The 14,208-nt window shown below is 47.6% G+C and overlaps 1 protein-coding gene across 2 annotated transcripts in view; it reads left to right on the plus strand.

The window, feature by feature from the left end:
• LOC146197045 (solute carrier family 2, facilitated glucose transporter member 1-like) overlaps nucleotides 1–14,208 on the plus strand; it is a 48,428-nt gene that overhangs the window by 10,010 nt on the left and 24,210 nt on the right. For both annotated transcript variants that reach the window (XM_084598764.1, XM_084598763.1), the window contains 3 exons: nucleotides 3,208–3,306; nucleotides 4,206–4,491; nucleotides 12,383–12,553. In XM_084598764.1, the coding sequence (XP_084454890.1) occupies nucleotides 3,208–3,306; nucleotides 4,206–4,491; nucleotides 12,383–12,553 (556 nt within the window). The remainder of the gene's footprint in view (nucleotides 1–3,207; nucleotides 3,307–4,205; nucleotides 4,492–12,382; nucleotides 12,554–14,208) is intronic.

Genomic DNA, 14,208 nt, shown 5'->3' on the forward strand with positions numbered 1-14,208 from the left:
TTGGTAGAACTAAGTAATAGATCTGAGCCTGAAGTCAGCATTACCTGCGTCCGATTGTGCAGGCAGTGGGGGTTACAGCGTGTGACCTCAGCCGTTCCAAAGCAACGCTAAAGCCAATCGCAATGACCGGTCGGTTTCCGCAGTGATCTCATCAAACAAAGTTTTCCATATTGAGATGTAGAGGTTCATACCGCGATTACTGCGTCAACATTTCCCCAGCGGCGCAAGAAAGAGTGAAACTTCAGATTTCTTTCACTTCCCTAGTGTCATTATACATATACCACTAAGACTAATTCTCAGTAACGATGCTGGTGACAAAGAGAGAGAATCGAAAAAGAAGTGAGGTGCCAAAACCACCGCGAATATTAACAGAGCCGTTCGTCACAAAGAAGTGAGGTGCCAAAATCACCGCGAATATTAACAGAGCCGTTCGTCACAAAGAGGTGAGGTGCCAAAATCACCGCGAATATTAACAGAGCCGTTTGTCACAAAGAAGTGAGGTGTCAAAATCACCGCGAATATTAACAGAGCCGTTCGTCACAAAGAAGTGAGGTGCCAAAATCACTGCGAATATTAACGGAGCCGTTCGTCACAAAGAAGTGAGGTGCCAAAATCACCGCGAATATTAACAGAGTCCAGCTTCCGTGTGTACATCGTCTTTCTTCGTCCTCGTCCCTTGGCTGGTTTTTATTCTCTGACTATGTACCAATTAACAGAGTCGTTTGTCACAAAGAAGTGAGGTGTCAAAATCACCGCGAATATTAACAGAGCCGTTTGTCACAAAGAAGTGAGGTGCCAAAATCACCGCGAATATTAACAGAGCCGTTTGTCACAAAGAAGTGAGGCGCCAAAATCACCGCGAATATTAACAGAGCCGTTTGTCACAAAGAAGTGAGGTGCCAAAATCACCGCGAATATTAACAGAGCCGTTTGCCACAATGAAGTGAGGTGTCAAAATCATCGCGAATATTAACAGAGCCGTTTGTCACAAAGAAGTGAGGTGCCAAAATCACCGCGAATATTAACAGAGCCGTTTGCCACAATGAAGTGAGGTGTCAAAATCACCGCGAATATTAACAGAGCCGTTTGTCACAAAGAAGTGAGGTGCCAAAATCACCGCGAATATTAACAGAGCCGTTTGTCACAAAGAAGTGAGGTGCCAAAATCACCGCGAATATTAACAGAGACGTTTGTCACAAAGAAGTGAGGTGCCAAAATCACCGCGAATATTAAGAGAGCCGTTTGTCACAAAGAAGTGAGGTGCCAAAATCGCCGCGAATATTAACAGAGCCGTTTGCCACAATGAAGTGAGGTGTCAAAATCACCGCGAATATTAACAGAGCCGTTTGTCACAAAGAAGTGAGGTGCCAAAATCACCGCGAATATTAACAGAGCCGTTTGTCACAAAGAAGTGAGGTGTCAAAATCACCGCGAATATTAACAGAGCCGTTCGTCACAAAGAAGTGAGGTGCCAAAATCACCGCGAATATTAACGGAGCCGTTCGTCACAAAGAAGTGAGGTACCAAAATCACCGCGAATATTAACAGAGCCGTTTGTCACAAAGAAGTGAGGTGCCAAAATCACCGCGAATATTAACAGAGCCGTTCGTCACCGCGGGGTCACGAGAACCGCGGCGGATGCGATGTGCGCAAGATCGAGGCGTCCTCGCGCAGCTAGCCGCCTCGTGCCGAGCGTACGCGCGCTCGAGCGGCCACCACCGTCGCCGGCCGAGAGAGCGATGCAGTCCTTCATAAACAAGCCTGGCCCGGCGTTCGCGCTTCGACGATCTCCGGCGCCTCTCTGCGTGGTGGGACTGGCGTGCTTGTATTTTTAGGGCCGCTTTGTGCGCACTGCACGAGTGGACACGCCGTTCGCAACGCTCAGTGGGAGCGTGTGTCCAGTGGCGGCGCTGCTGGCGGCAGAGGGAGACTGGGCATGGCACCCACAGCGGTTCTGGCCAGGGGGATAAAGCGCGGGAAAAAAAATAATAATGTTGTGCTAAACCTCTGCGACGTCGTCATGATATTACCATGGTTGTTCATTAAAGAGCAGCCAAGGTTATTTTTTGCTTGCTGAGATATGCAAAACTAAACCTCTGCCTCAAGAAGCGCTGATATATGTTTGAAAATACCACCTTCTGACAACTTTTAACCTAAAAACAAATGGGGGTATTGATTTCATGACAAATAGCAGCCATGAGGGTCTAAGCTAGAATCACGTGGCCGTAACGGTCTGCTGCAAGATTTGTATCGTATACTTGCCCTGGAGTCAGCATGCTGTCCTATATGCTCTGGTCTCTGAAAGTAGATCCCCGTGCATGATATGTAAGCTCTTAGCGGCTTACTGCAATGATTGCCATCATCAATATGGAAAATGTGGAGAGTCTGGAAATATGAGCCCGGTCACCGCCTTGCCCCTACAGCTGCTATAATATTTTGCCTGATTCTCAAATATGCATATTTTGCTCTGACGGGAGACCAACTTGTTGAGCTGTCTTCTTAACAGAACCAAATTTTACTAGTTTGAACTACCAAGCCATCTATAATAAGTGCAAAATGCTCCAACTATTATGAGTTTTAGTTCTTATATAGTGTTAAGCGGCCCGGGTTATTACATAAAAAAGTAATGTCACTACCGATTCCCACTCGAGAGAAAATGAATACTGATGTCTTCAAGAATGTACAGCGCAAAAAATCGGCACCCCTATCTATACATGCGTCATCATTCTACCCGCACTCTCGCACGGAAATGTAGTTGCGGAGCGATTTTCTCAGATAACATAAATGGAGGGGAAAAGTTACTATATATTTCGGAAAGACAAAATTGCATGCGGTGAAACTGAAGTTGCGTTCGGAATCGAGGGCCTAAGGGATTGCAATCTTGTCACGACAGCACTATAGAATTTTGTGCACCACACGCACAAAATTCTATAGTGCTGACGTGCACAAGCTTTGGATGAACTGAATGGAGCAGCCTGAATGAACCGAGTAAACTGAATAACCCGAACAGGCTTACTTTCTGTAGTAGTAATGGATACTCTTTGAGCGGATGATTGCTGCTGCAACGCATTTTTCAAGCGACTTGACCATGTGGCCTGGTGACTCGTTTCTTGCTTAAACTGTACTAATCCTCTTACTTATTTTTCATTTTGTTTGCCAATTAGATGTAACAAAACGGGTTCGGCACTGATCTGTGTGATGGTGCAGGGCCTGACGCCGACGCTTGTGCTAGCCGTGCTGTCATCAGCCGTCGGATCCGCCTTCCAGCATGGCTACCACCTGGGAGTCGTCAACTCACCGCAAGAGGTGCGATATACGCCGACACTCAGTCTTTTCCTATTGTCGGCATAACCAGCATCGCTTGATGTGGCGATCTTTGACAACTGGAACCAACAAGTGACAAGTCTGCGATGTCGCGCATGCGCAGACACAAAACGCGCACACATTGACAATGAGAGGAAATCTGGAACGCGCGTACATGGTCGCATACTCGCTGCGCCATTGCTCCAGCAAAAAAGTGAAGACTCAGTGAGAACTCGTGCTTTCAAGGCATTTTATATATATTTTTTGAAGTGTTGAGCGCTTTACAATGGGCTCAAGCACAGTTCACGAACGCGAACTATGTCAGCACGGGCTTCGTAACATTTTGCAGTGTTATGTCATGAACTGGTCCGCAAATTTTCTTCTTTGCTCCCCCTTCAGCAACCGCACTAATAATGATGCCATTCCTTGAACCTACAGAATATTTTCTAAGCTACACAGCTCACGCTCTATACCTTAGCCTTACATTGCCACTGGGGGACTGCCTTCTTGGTCCTGCCTCATAACGGCGGCGCAGTGGTTAGGGTGCTCTAATGCTATACCCAAGGATGCGGGATCGAATCCCGGCCGCGGCGGTCGGATTTCGACTTTGATGGAGGCGAAAAGTAACGCACCCGCGTGCTGTGCGATGTCAGTGCACATTAACGACCCCAGGTGGTCAAAATCTCCAGAGCCCTCCATTACGGCGTCTCTCTGAGCCTGAGTCGCTATGGGACGTTAAACCCCATAAACCTTGCACATACGATTAAGCAGGTGTACCGCCTCGTTGGGATTGTACTTCACTTCGACAGATGACCAAATCAGCAGTAGTTGTATAATTCTCTATCAGCTTCTACGCGCCATGATGTGCGCCGCGGAGTGATCTCTTTCGTGGCCCTCCGCAGGTGCTCGAGTCGTTCATCAACGAGACGCTGGCGGAGCGCTTCGGCGAGCCAACGACGGAAGGCGCGGTGACGCTAGTGTTCAGCGTGTTCGTGGCCGTGTTCTGCGTGGGCGGCATGTTCGGCGGGCTGCTCACCGCCTGCGTGGCCGACCGGTTCGGCCGCAAGGGCGGACTCATGCTCAACAGCGGACTCGTATTCGCCGCCGCCGCGCTGCTCACGCTGGCCAAGGGGGCCGGCTCCTGCGAGCTGCTCGTCATCGGCCGCCTTGTCGCCGGAGTGAACTCTGGTCAGCACCTCCTTCTTGTCCTCTCTTATGCGTAAACACGACGAACTACAACCCATGCGAAGTGTTGGGGAAAGCTAGTTGGAATGTACTGGATGCGAATTGGGACAGCAGAATGGGAATGCAAGGAGCCAGTGGGGATATGTCATCATTCCGTGCTCTTACCCGTGTAGATATGTAAAAAAAGGAACGAATGTGTGGTAGCGACCGCGCATGTCTACTGTTATTGTTGCCGCGCCATAAGGGTACCTGCATCCAGAACTGTTTTTCTTTCTTATTCCTTTCGTTCATGTTTTCTTTCTCCTTTTGCTCATGTGCAGTCAGTGTATATCGTTGTATGTACATGCAATAACATTCTTAGCTGCAGGACAGCGCCTGCGCTTCTTTATGTTTGTGTGTGCTGTTAGACCACGGTCTCACCTGGGTCATCCCACCGCTGCCACCAGTTGTTAGGTATGGCTCGAGACCCCATCGGTAGCGTTGGCCTTGCGGCTCGCTGGAAGGCGTCAGCGGTCTCGGCAAAGACGAGGCGTTGACTAACAAAAACAACGTTTAATACAGCATTCCGTTGGAACGGGCAGAGAAGCAGGCCCGGAGAGAAAACTGACAGGCTCACAAAGCATGTGTCTGGTGGTGTCGTCTCTGCGTAGTCTCTCTGTAGTCTCTCTGTAGTCTGCTGTTTTTTATACGCTCAATAGTTGAGATGGAAAGTGAGAAGAATTCGTCTCAGCGGAAGCGACACTCTCTCCCTCGAGCGCCGGGCTTGGCCAGTGTTTGCACATACACGCGCGTACACACATGACGGCACGTGTAGATTCAACACGTCGGAGCGTGTCTGCGGGAGGAAGCTTTGGGCGGCCGATTGCACGGCGCTGAAACGGCCGAAATACTCACTGCTTTGACTAATGCTCTTGCGTTCGCTGCATTATGCTGCGGCATTGTCGGCCATCGAACATGACAGTGGCGAATCGTAACGGTTCCTTTCCACTATAGAGCTGGTAACATTTCATTTGCAGCTTTGTTATTGTTCTCTTTGTTTGCGTCGTTGACTCGTGTTTGATACGCTTAATCTGGACGACGGTATACATTGAAGGTTTTCCACTCATGGCAGAGGCGCATCTGCTGTAAGTCCGATTGACGAGACGCGCGTAATGAAAGCGTGCCATGATATATTCCGGGACAGATTGCCGTGTGTGTCTGGCTTGTATATAGTGGTGGCATATCAATGGCAGTGTTTTGTTGCTCATTGGCTCGTCTGGCTGATAATGATGGTGGCTGTAGGTCTATATCGTAAACTACTGGTCAACGAGAAGTATGAATTCCAGTGCCACCTGTCATTGCAGTGTTTGTGTATAGATCGTACTGGAAATGTATTTATGGAATACTGCACGTGCAGTCTACTGGACAGAGAAGAAAGCGAACAGCTTGTCAGGTTCAAGGCATGCTGTGGTCGTGTCTGTGCAGTTTGGATGCTCGTGCTGTCGAGCAAGAATTTTCACAAGTTTGCTCCGAGTGGAGATTGCGCAACTTGTTTTTTTTTTCTGAAGGGTACATTTCACTATGTGAAAAACCTGCATTGTGCGAGCCATTTGTTGTGCATGGGTTTGAAAACTTGTTTTGCGTGGCTATTTTTTAGTGAGCGCATGCCGCAACCACGTGATCGCACTCAACGAAAGTCTCTTCTACATCGTTACTCGCAAGTATCTATACGGCTGCAGCATTACCGGGCACGCATAGCTGCAGTTTTGCTCAAGCGCAGAGTCCTCGGAATCATTCAGACCGCGTTGTTCAGCAGTACGTTAAAGAATAGAGAGCGCACAGCCGTAGACTAATCGTGAGTTTTTTTTTTTTTTAAATTCTGTTTTCTCATCGACGAAGCTTGGGGGAAGAGCCTGAAAATGCGCAGCAATCTTAAAGAGCTGCGCAAGCAGTTTGCAGCTAGACACGTCGTGCTTAAAGTACACATCTCCAGCGCGGATATCTGCCGTCCAAGCAATCACCACTTCAACGCACTCTCTTGAGATCCACTATCTCGCCTGTGAAGTGGCAGTCGGCATTTGCCACCATTTTTCCATCGCTGCTGTTTGCGAAGAACGCACATGGTGACCTCAACGCGGAGCGCAACATGGGGGGATATCGAGTCTATACAAAATTTAGATGCCATGGAGCCAAAAGGACTCTGGTGTGCTTAATTAAACCTTCCTAATAAGTGAGGAGAATCTGAAACAATGGAGTGAGCATTTGATACGCAAAAAATGGCAGTGATTGAACATGTGGGCAGTTCCAGAAGGTATGAAAGTCATTATAATATACATATCATGCAGTATAGTATGTTCAGCTGGGGTCTGAGGGGATCTAGCAGAAGTGGTGCATGCAGTGGTTGGTGAGGAGGGAATTAGCTTGAGTGCTTCGGCATTACGTGCTACCCTGCGCGAAAGGATATGGGTACAAGTAGGCGGACACTGTCCCTCGGTTGAGCACCGTCCGCTAAGAGAGAATACGTTGCTGCGACCTCCTTGCGACTGTCACCACCCATCTAATGCTGTTTTTCACCTTAGCGGTCACGTGGCGGTGGCCGACAGCAGATCGCGTACGAGTTGGCACAACCCGTGTTTGAAGGAAAGGGAGCATGGCACGTGGGCTGCTGGCTGACGTGCGTGTTCTTTAGCGCCCCGTAGAGAGGTGAGGCACGAACCTTTATGCTCCACACGGTATAAAAAGAACAATGCGGCAGTCCGATCTTTACTAACTGTAGCAGTATCTTTCGAGTGGACGCGCGGCACCCTTTACATTTTTTATTTCCATTTGCCGGCACACACACGCGCGCACACGCACACACACACACACACACACACACGCACACACACACACACACACACACACACACGCACGCGCGCACACACACACACACACACACACACACACACACACACACACACACACACACACACACACACACACACACACACACACACACACACACACACACACACACGCACACACACACACACACACACACACACACACACACACACACACACACACACACACACACACACACACACACACACACACACACACACACACACACACACACACACACACACACACACACACACACACACACACAGACCACTCTTCGTTAAGTGGCAGATATGGCATGGAAATCAGTCCGTTTTACCCGTATCATGATCTCAAACTCCTTCTGAGAAAGGGCCTACTCGGGAGGAAGCTCAAAGGGATCCCTGTCCCTGAAGACCCCGCTTGACCTGCTTTACAGATAGGTAGAATTCTGGAGGTCCTTCCGAAAAGTCTGGAACACTCCATGGTCTAGGCGTCATAAACTGATGGCGCAGCAAAGTGTCCAAGAGCACTCCAGGAGCTGTTCTCCGCAAACTCGAGAAAAGATGAGTGCATATATCAGCGACTCAGCGGCCAGTTAAACCTACACTGCGCCACAATTCGCCGGCTGCCAGTGTGTGTAGAAAATGGGCTTAACTGCAACACGAGCTTAAGTCTGTTGTGTGCAGTGCGTGGTGAGGCACGAACCTTTATGTTCCGCGCGTTATAAGAAGAAAAAGCTGCATTCCGAACTTCTCTAACTGTATCAGTATCTTTAGAGTGGACGCGCGGCATCTTTCACAGCTTTTCGTTCCATTTGCCGGCACACACGCACGCACGCACACGCAGACCACTCTTCGTTAAGTGGCAGATATGGCAAATCAGTCGGTCTTACCAGTATCATGATCTCAAAATACTTCTGAGAAAGGGCCTACTTGGGAAGAAGCTCAAAGATGTCCCGGTGCGGAAGACCCCACTTGACCATGCTTTACAGATAGCTAGAATTCTGGAGGTCCTTCCGTAAAGTCTGGAACACTCTATGGTCTAGGCGTCACAAACTCATGGCGCAGCAAAGTGTCCAAGAGCACTCCACAAGCTGTTCTCTGCAAACTAAAGAAAAGATTGCCAGTGCACATATCAGTAACTCAGCCGCCAGTTAAACCTACTCTGCGCCACAGTTCGCCTGCTGCCAATATACGAACAGCCGTGTTCGAGGCATTTCGATTTAGTTAAAGCACCCAAAGAGGCAGTTAGCTAACCGGGAGTGCAGCTTACAATACATATAAAAACGAATTAGTTTAGTGCATCTGCCACGTTGGTTTGTTACCCGTGAGCGCCAATATGTCATTGGGCATCGACTGAATGAATGAATGAATGAATGAATGAATGAATGAATGAATGAATGAATGAATGAATGAATGAATGAATGAATGAGCCAGAGACCCAGCTGTCAGTTAGGCCTACTCTGCTCCATAATTCGCCGGCTGTTAGTGCGCGTAGAAAATGCGTTTATTCGTGTGCGACCCGAGCTTCAGTTTTGTGTACACGTGCGCGTATGACTCGCATCACTTTATGCGTAGATTACTGCTATACGGAGCACTTGGCAATGCATGCGAGGCAAGAGAAGTTATGTAAAAAATTAAGAAACGTATCGTAGCAAGACACCAAGCTGGGCTTGTTGGTTCATAGTTACTAAAAAGATTTGCAGCGCTAAAAGACGTGCCTTGTGCAAAGATTGAAAGCAGGAAGAGGTGTACAAAGTGATAAGCCTGCAAAACCGATTAAACCTGTGGTTGTCCCATACACACTGTGTAGCCCATAACTTGAAGAAGGTAGCTACAAAATTCAAGGTTCCGGTGGTATTCTCCGCTCCTTGCAAACTCGGTAGGTTGTGCCAGAAAACGTCCAAGGAGAAGGAAGCATTTCTTGGGTGCAACAAGAAGCACAGAAAGCCTCATGTGGCATGCACAGAGGGAGTAGTTTACAGCATCCCTCTCACTTGCGGCAAGGTATACATTGGCCAAACAGGCCGATGTATTAATGATAGGCTACGGGAGCACAAGAACTCGCTAAGGACTGACACCGGCTCCAACCTTCTCTTACATTGCAGAAAATGTAATGATGGCACGTGTCGAGCCCTTTTGCATGACACGACTGTATTAAAACGATGTAAGGACGCTATCACCCGACAGCTCATAGAATCATATCATATTGAAAGAACTGGGTCTGGCTGTGTGAGTTCTGTCACCATGGTGCTGCACAGTAATGAATATGCCTTTTTAGACAGATATGGAAGATTATAGCTCATCTCTTGATAACTTCCCATTACCCGCTGCATATATATTCTGTGTGTTTGCATGAATTAAAGCATTGTTGAAAGTGTAGCGCCGTCCTGTGCATCTTTTTTCTCTGTGTCGTCTTTTAGCGTCCTGTGCATCTTTTTTCTCTGTGTTGTCTTTTAGCGGTGCAAATCTTTTTAGTAATTAAGAAACCATTGCATTCGAGACATTTGGATCTAGTTAAAGCACCCAAAAAGGTAGTTAGCTAACCGGCAGTGCAGCTTGCAATACATATAAAAACGGATTAGCCTTGCGCGTGTGCGACGTTGATTTGTTACGAATGAGCACCGATATGTATAATTGGGCGTCAACTGAATTAATTATAGTAAAGAAGGCCTCAGTCTATGGGGTGAGAAATGAGGTAGAGTATTCGAGTTGGTGGAGATATTGATCTTACATCAAATGACACTAACTAAACATTTAGGAATCTGCGCATCTTCGTGCATGAGCGCTAATCCCACCTCATGACCTAGACCTCGCTAAAGCTGGCACAACACGAGCAACATGAGAGCAAGATGTTCACTCGCTTGATATGAAAGCCGTACTTTGGCGTGAGTTGTCGCTGAGCATGCTTACGCAAATAAGTCGCCGGGGAAAATCTATCGCTTGACCGTTTTCTTCTCGTGCTGTCGGAGAGAACCGTCGCGGGCCAACGGTATATCTTTTGCCTCTCCCAGAGACTCCATGGAGTAGGTCTTATGCGATAAGATTGCGCACGTGGCAAACAGCATGCTTCTCGCACGTGCCAGTGTGCATGCCTCTCTGCAGGCGTTCAGATGGTTGAGCTAATGGAGGAGATTATACCGCTTCTGTGCCTCGCACAACGCTACGACGTCGTCAAGGACGGGTTTAGACCTTGTTATATAGGAAGACAATACGTAACCCGACTACCCTTGTTCACTTTTCTCAGCGAGCGATAAAGATTCCAAGTCCATGATAAAGATGTTCAAGCGGCACGCAAGATCACTCCTGTACTGAGACTTCGGTTCAAGTTGAACCCCAGCCCTCCGTCACTGCGTGCACCGTAGTTATGAGTGCTGATTCGGCGCGAGCTATCGAAGTAAAGGTTAAGTTAAAGTATTTAAATATATTGCTTGTGTTATCAGGTCCCGGTGCACTGGTGACAACTGGATTTGTGACTGAAGGCGAAAAGATGCGCGGGGTTTAATTTCCCAAAGCTGTACCTGGGGCTCTGCCCGACGCCGTATTGGAGGGCCACTGAATAACTTTGACCAGAGATAATTATTAAAGATCACTGCCACTGCGCGCCGCATGGAAACCTCCGCCTCGAAATTCAAACAGCTAACGTACACGAACATAACCTATAGTACCACAGCACACAACTAGCACTTCCACCACTAAAAAAAATCGCACAACAGGGCCGACGCCACCACCTTGTGCCGGTTCCGTACTCTCACATATGGTAAGATTTTGCACAAGCTCCTTTTCTTTCCTCGTAATGTCCCGAATGCCGTCAGCACTGCAAAAATCCAAACGCAACTCTCTACAATTCTACCTCGGATAGCTACAGCCCATCAGGAAATGGAATACCCATCTCCCATGTCTTTCATCTTCCTGTGAGGCTTCCCTGTTCAATTAGGAGCCGAGTGACCAGCAGTACGGGCCCTGGCCTGAGGACTCAGCCAATCCATGGACGATCATAACTAATAATAAATAACTGCATTTGTGTTCGTCACATATTTGTATTTTGTACGTGCACATCACTGGTCGGTCCTGCGCATAGTGCGCTTTACTATCGCTGCTTGATCATCGTAGGAAAGCCCTACTCCCCTCAAGAATGCTGCAAGTTCATGAACGATTTGTCTGAAAAAGCCTCAAGGACCTTTTTTCCATCTGCCAATGACATTATAAAATCCGCCGTAAATGCTGATTGTTGCAAGCATTATCATCGCATTATCAAGCACCATCTGACTAACTACATGTAGGCGAGCCGTATTGCATGCAAGGCTGACGCCTTTGCGTAGCTAGGCACGAAGATCCTGGGCTGTCGGAGTGTGAAGGTTTCTGACGCTTTATGATGTAGGCTCAGTGTCTGCATCGTCCTGTTCATGCATCTAAAACCACCTTGGCTAAGAAATGGCGTTGCGAGTGTCGGCTAATCAATAATCTATTATGTGCTGGTGACGCAGATTGAAAGTGGCATATTATGACATCATCCCATTCCATTTGCGATCCGCCTCCATTGTTCGTTCTATAACACTTTACCGTAGGGGGGCAAAGCAGTCTAGGATCAGGTTTCCAATGGCCGACCTCACCCCTTAACTTTATCATATCATTGAAGCTTTCTTTCTCTCCCTACAGGCAACAGAATGATTTCGTTAACCTAGAAGTTAAATTCTCTATTACTGGCATTATACTGCATCACAGCAAGGAGAGAACAAACAGTGAGAGCTCGAAAGTAATAAAGCTATACCACTCTACTGTACCAAAGGACAGCCTGCAGTGGTGGTTACTGCACCCTACGCATGGCTTCGAGCAAAAGCACCATTGAAGAGCACTTCAAAGGCAGGGCTGTCATTTCCCGTTCTAGCGGTTGCCAAGGGATAGTATTGATCATCATCACAATCAGCCAGGGTACGTGCTTAGCAAACAAAGGTCTCTCAACTGACGCCCCGTTACCTTTGTCCCCGCCCTCACCGTGGAATAGTCGCGTCTGTGCAAATACTCAGCTGGGCCCTTGATTTCGCTCGCAGGGCTGACAGCTGGTCTGGCGCCGCTCTACCTGACCGAGATATCGCCCGTGCGGTACAGAGGGGCAGCCGGCACCATCTACCAGTTGGTCCTCACTCTGTCCATCTTGCTGGCACAGTTACTCGGCATCCCCGAGATCCTTGGAAATGAAGACCTGTGGCCCTATCTCTTCGGCAAGTACTGTTTTCTCGACAGACATTGTACATTACGCATCAAATATGCATCGATCTTTGTGCACTAGTGCTTTATATATAACCTGCACGCGTAGTAGAGATACGTGAATGCATCCGGACAAAGCTCTGAAAACTATATATAACCGAGTGCTAACCAGAACAGTGATTGCAAGACAACCGAAATTTGAACGACATAGAACGAATAGCCCGATTTGGTGGGTTAATTGAGAGAAAAAAGCATGCAGGTGCGTTTAGTAAATTCAAAGCGAGGCATAATATATGATGTCGCTTACTATAAAAATGAACAAAAAGAAGGCGGCTTATCAAGTGTACATAGCTGAAAAGAGCACGAAAAAGACGGACAAGAGAGAGAATAGGGACACAACAGGCTCTCACAAGACAACAGGCCTGTTGTGTCCCTATTCTCTCTCTTGTCCGTGTTTACCGCGCTCTTGTTGGCTATGTATTTCTATCAACTTGTCCAGATATCTGCGTTGAACAGCCTTATCAAGTGTCTAGAACGTCTTATGCAAGACGACTTCGTTTACTGTTTTCAGAAGGCCACGCTATTCGAGCCAGCATACAGGAGATTATCCTTCGTGTATATCTCTTGGCAGTAAAATAATAACTAAAAAAATCTGGCTGTCAAGTACGGCGGCCGCGATTAACGAGCGCGACAGATGTTATCAGTAAGAGGAAAGAAGCTGGCAAGTCTTGCGGAAGCACAAATTTCACTCCCATCACTCACTTGTCGTGGATATCACTTCGCAGCTGGCAGTTTTGGCAGAGCGAGCTTCAGAGGCAATCTAGAATAGAGTGAAGGGTAGTGTTTCATACATGTACGCTTTCTTTATTGCCCACAGTTATGACACTCAAGATGGCCATCCTAGGCGAAACAAAGCTGCCCCGCATGCAACGCAGCGGAAATTCCCGGTGGATACCTATATATATATATATATATATATATATATATATATATATATATATATATATATATATATATATATATATATATATTTATTTATATATAGAAATGGTTTGCTTGTGACTAATGGGCCAGAATTAAATTCAAACAGGATTCTACCCTGAAGAAGGACGGTCCACCGTCCGAAACTGTCGTTAGGATAAAGTAGATATACGGGAAAGTTGTGTGACATCCTGTTTGAATATCCTACAACAACAACATGCACCGGAGGTTTTGAGTTGTACTTAGCTGCAGACATCTATCCGCGATAGCGATACGCAAGTAGGAGGATGTAATAAAAGTTCGAGTGATGTCTTACAAGAACTGAAGAAGTTGGTGAAAGCCAGTCATGCTGGTGGTATAAGGTAGAGGTCGACTGCTGAGGCCAAGAGTGCGGGTTCGATCGCGCACACTTGATGGGGATGTCAGTTGAGGGTGATATCAGTGCACGTCAAATACCTCAAGTGAGACAAATCACTGGCATCAACCACTATGGTATCGCTCATAGCCGCTTCCGGGGGATGGGGGGGGGGGGGGGGGGACTTTTCGACATTGTACGAAATGGCGAAGGAAAGATGTGTACGGGTCATGGGTATCGGTACTTGGTTCTGGAACGAAAAGGCGGTGATGGGATGCCCGAAGGTTGCGGTGCATGTGGCGCACAGACGTTCTTTTTGGGCACAGAAAGTAC

Source organism: Amblyomma maculatum, chromosome 3 (genome assembly GCF_055883805.1).
Source record: "Amblyomma maculatum isolate TAMU_Amacu chromosome 3, ASM5588380v1, whole genome shotgun sequence".
NCBI classification, from domain to species: Eukaryota; Metazoa; Arthropoda; class Arachnida; order Ixodida; family Ixodidae; genus Amblyomma; species Amblyomma maculatum.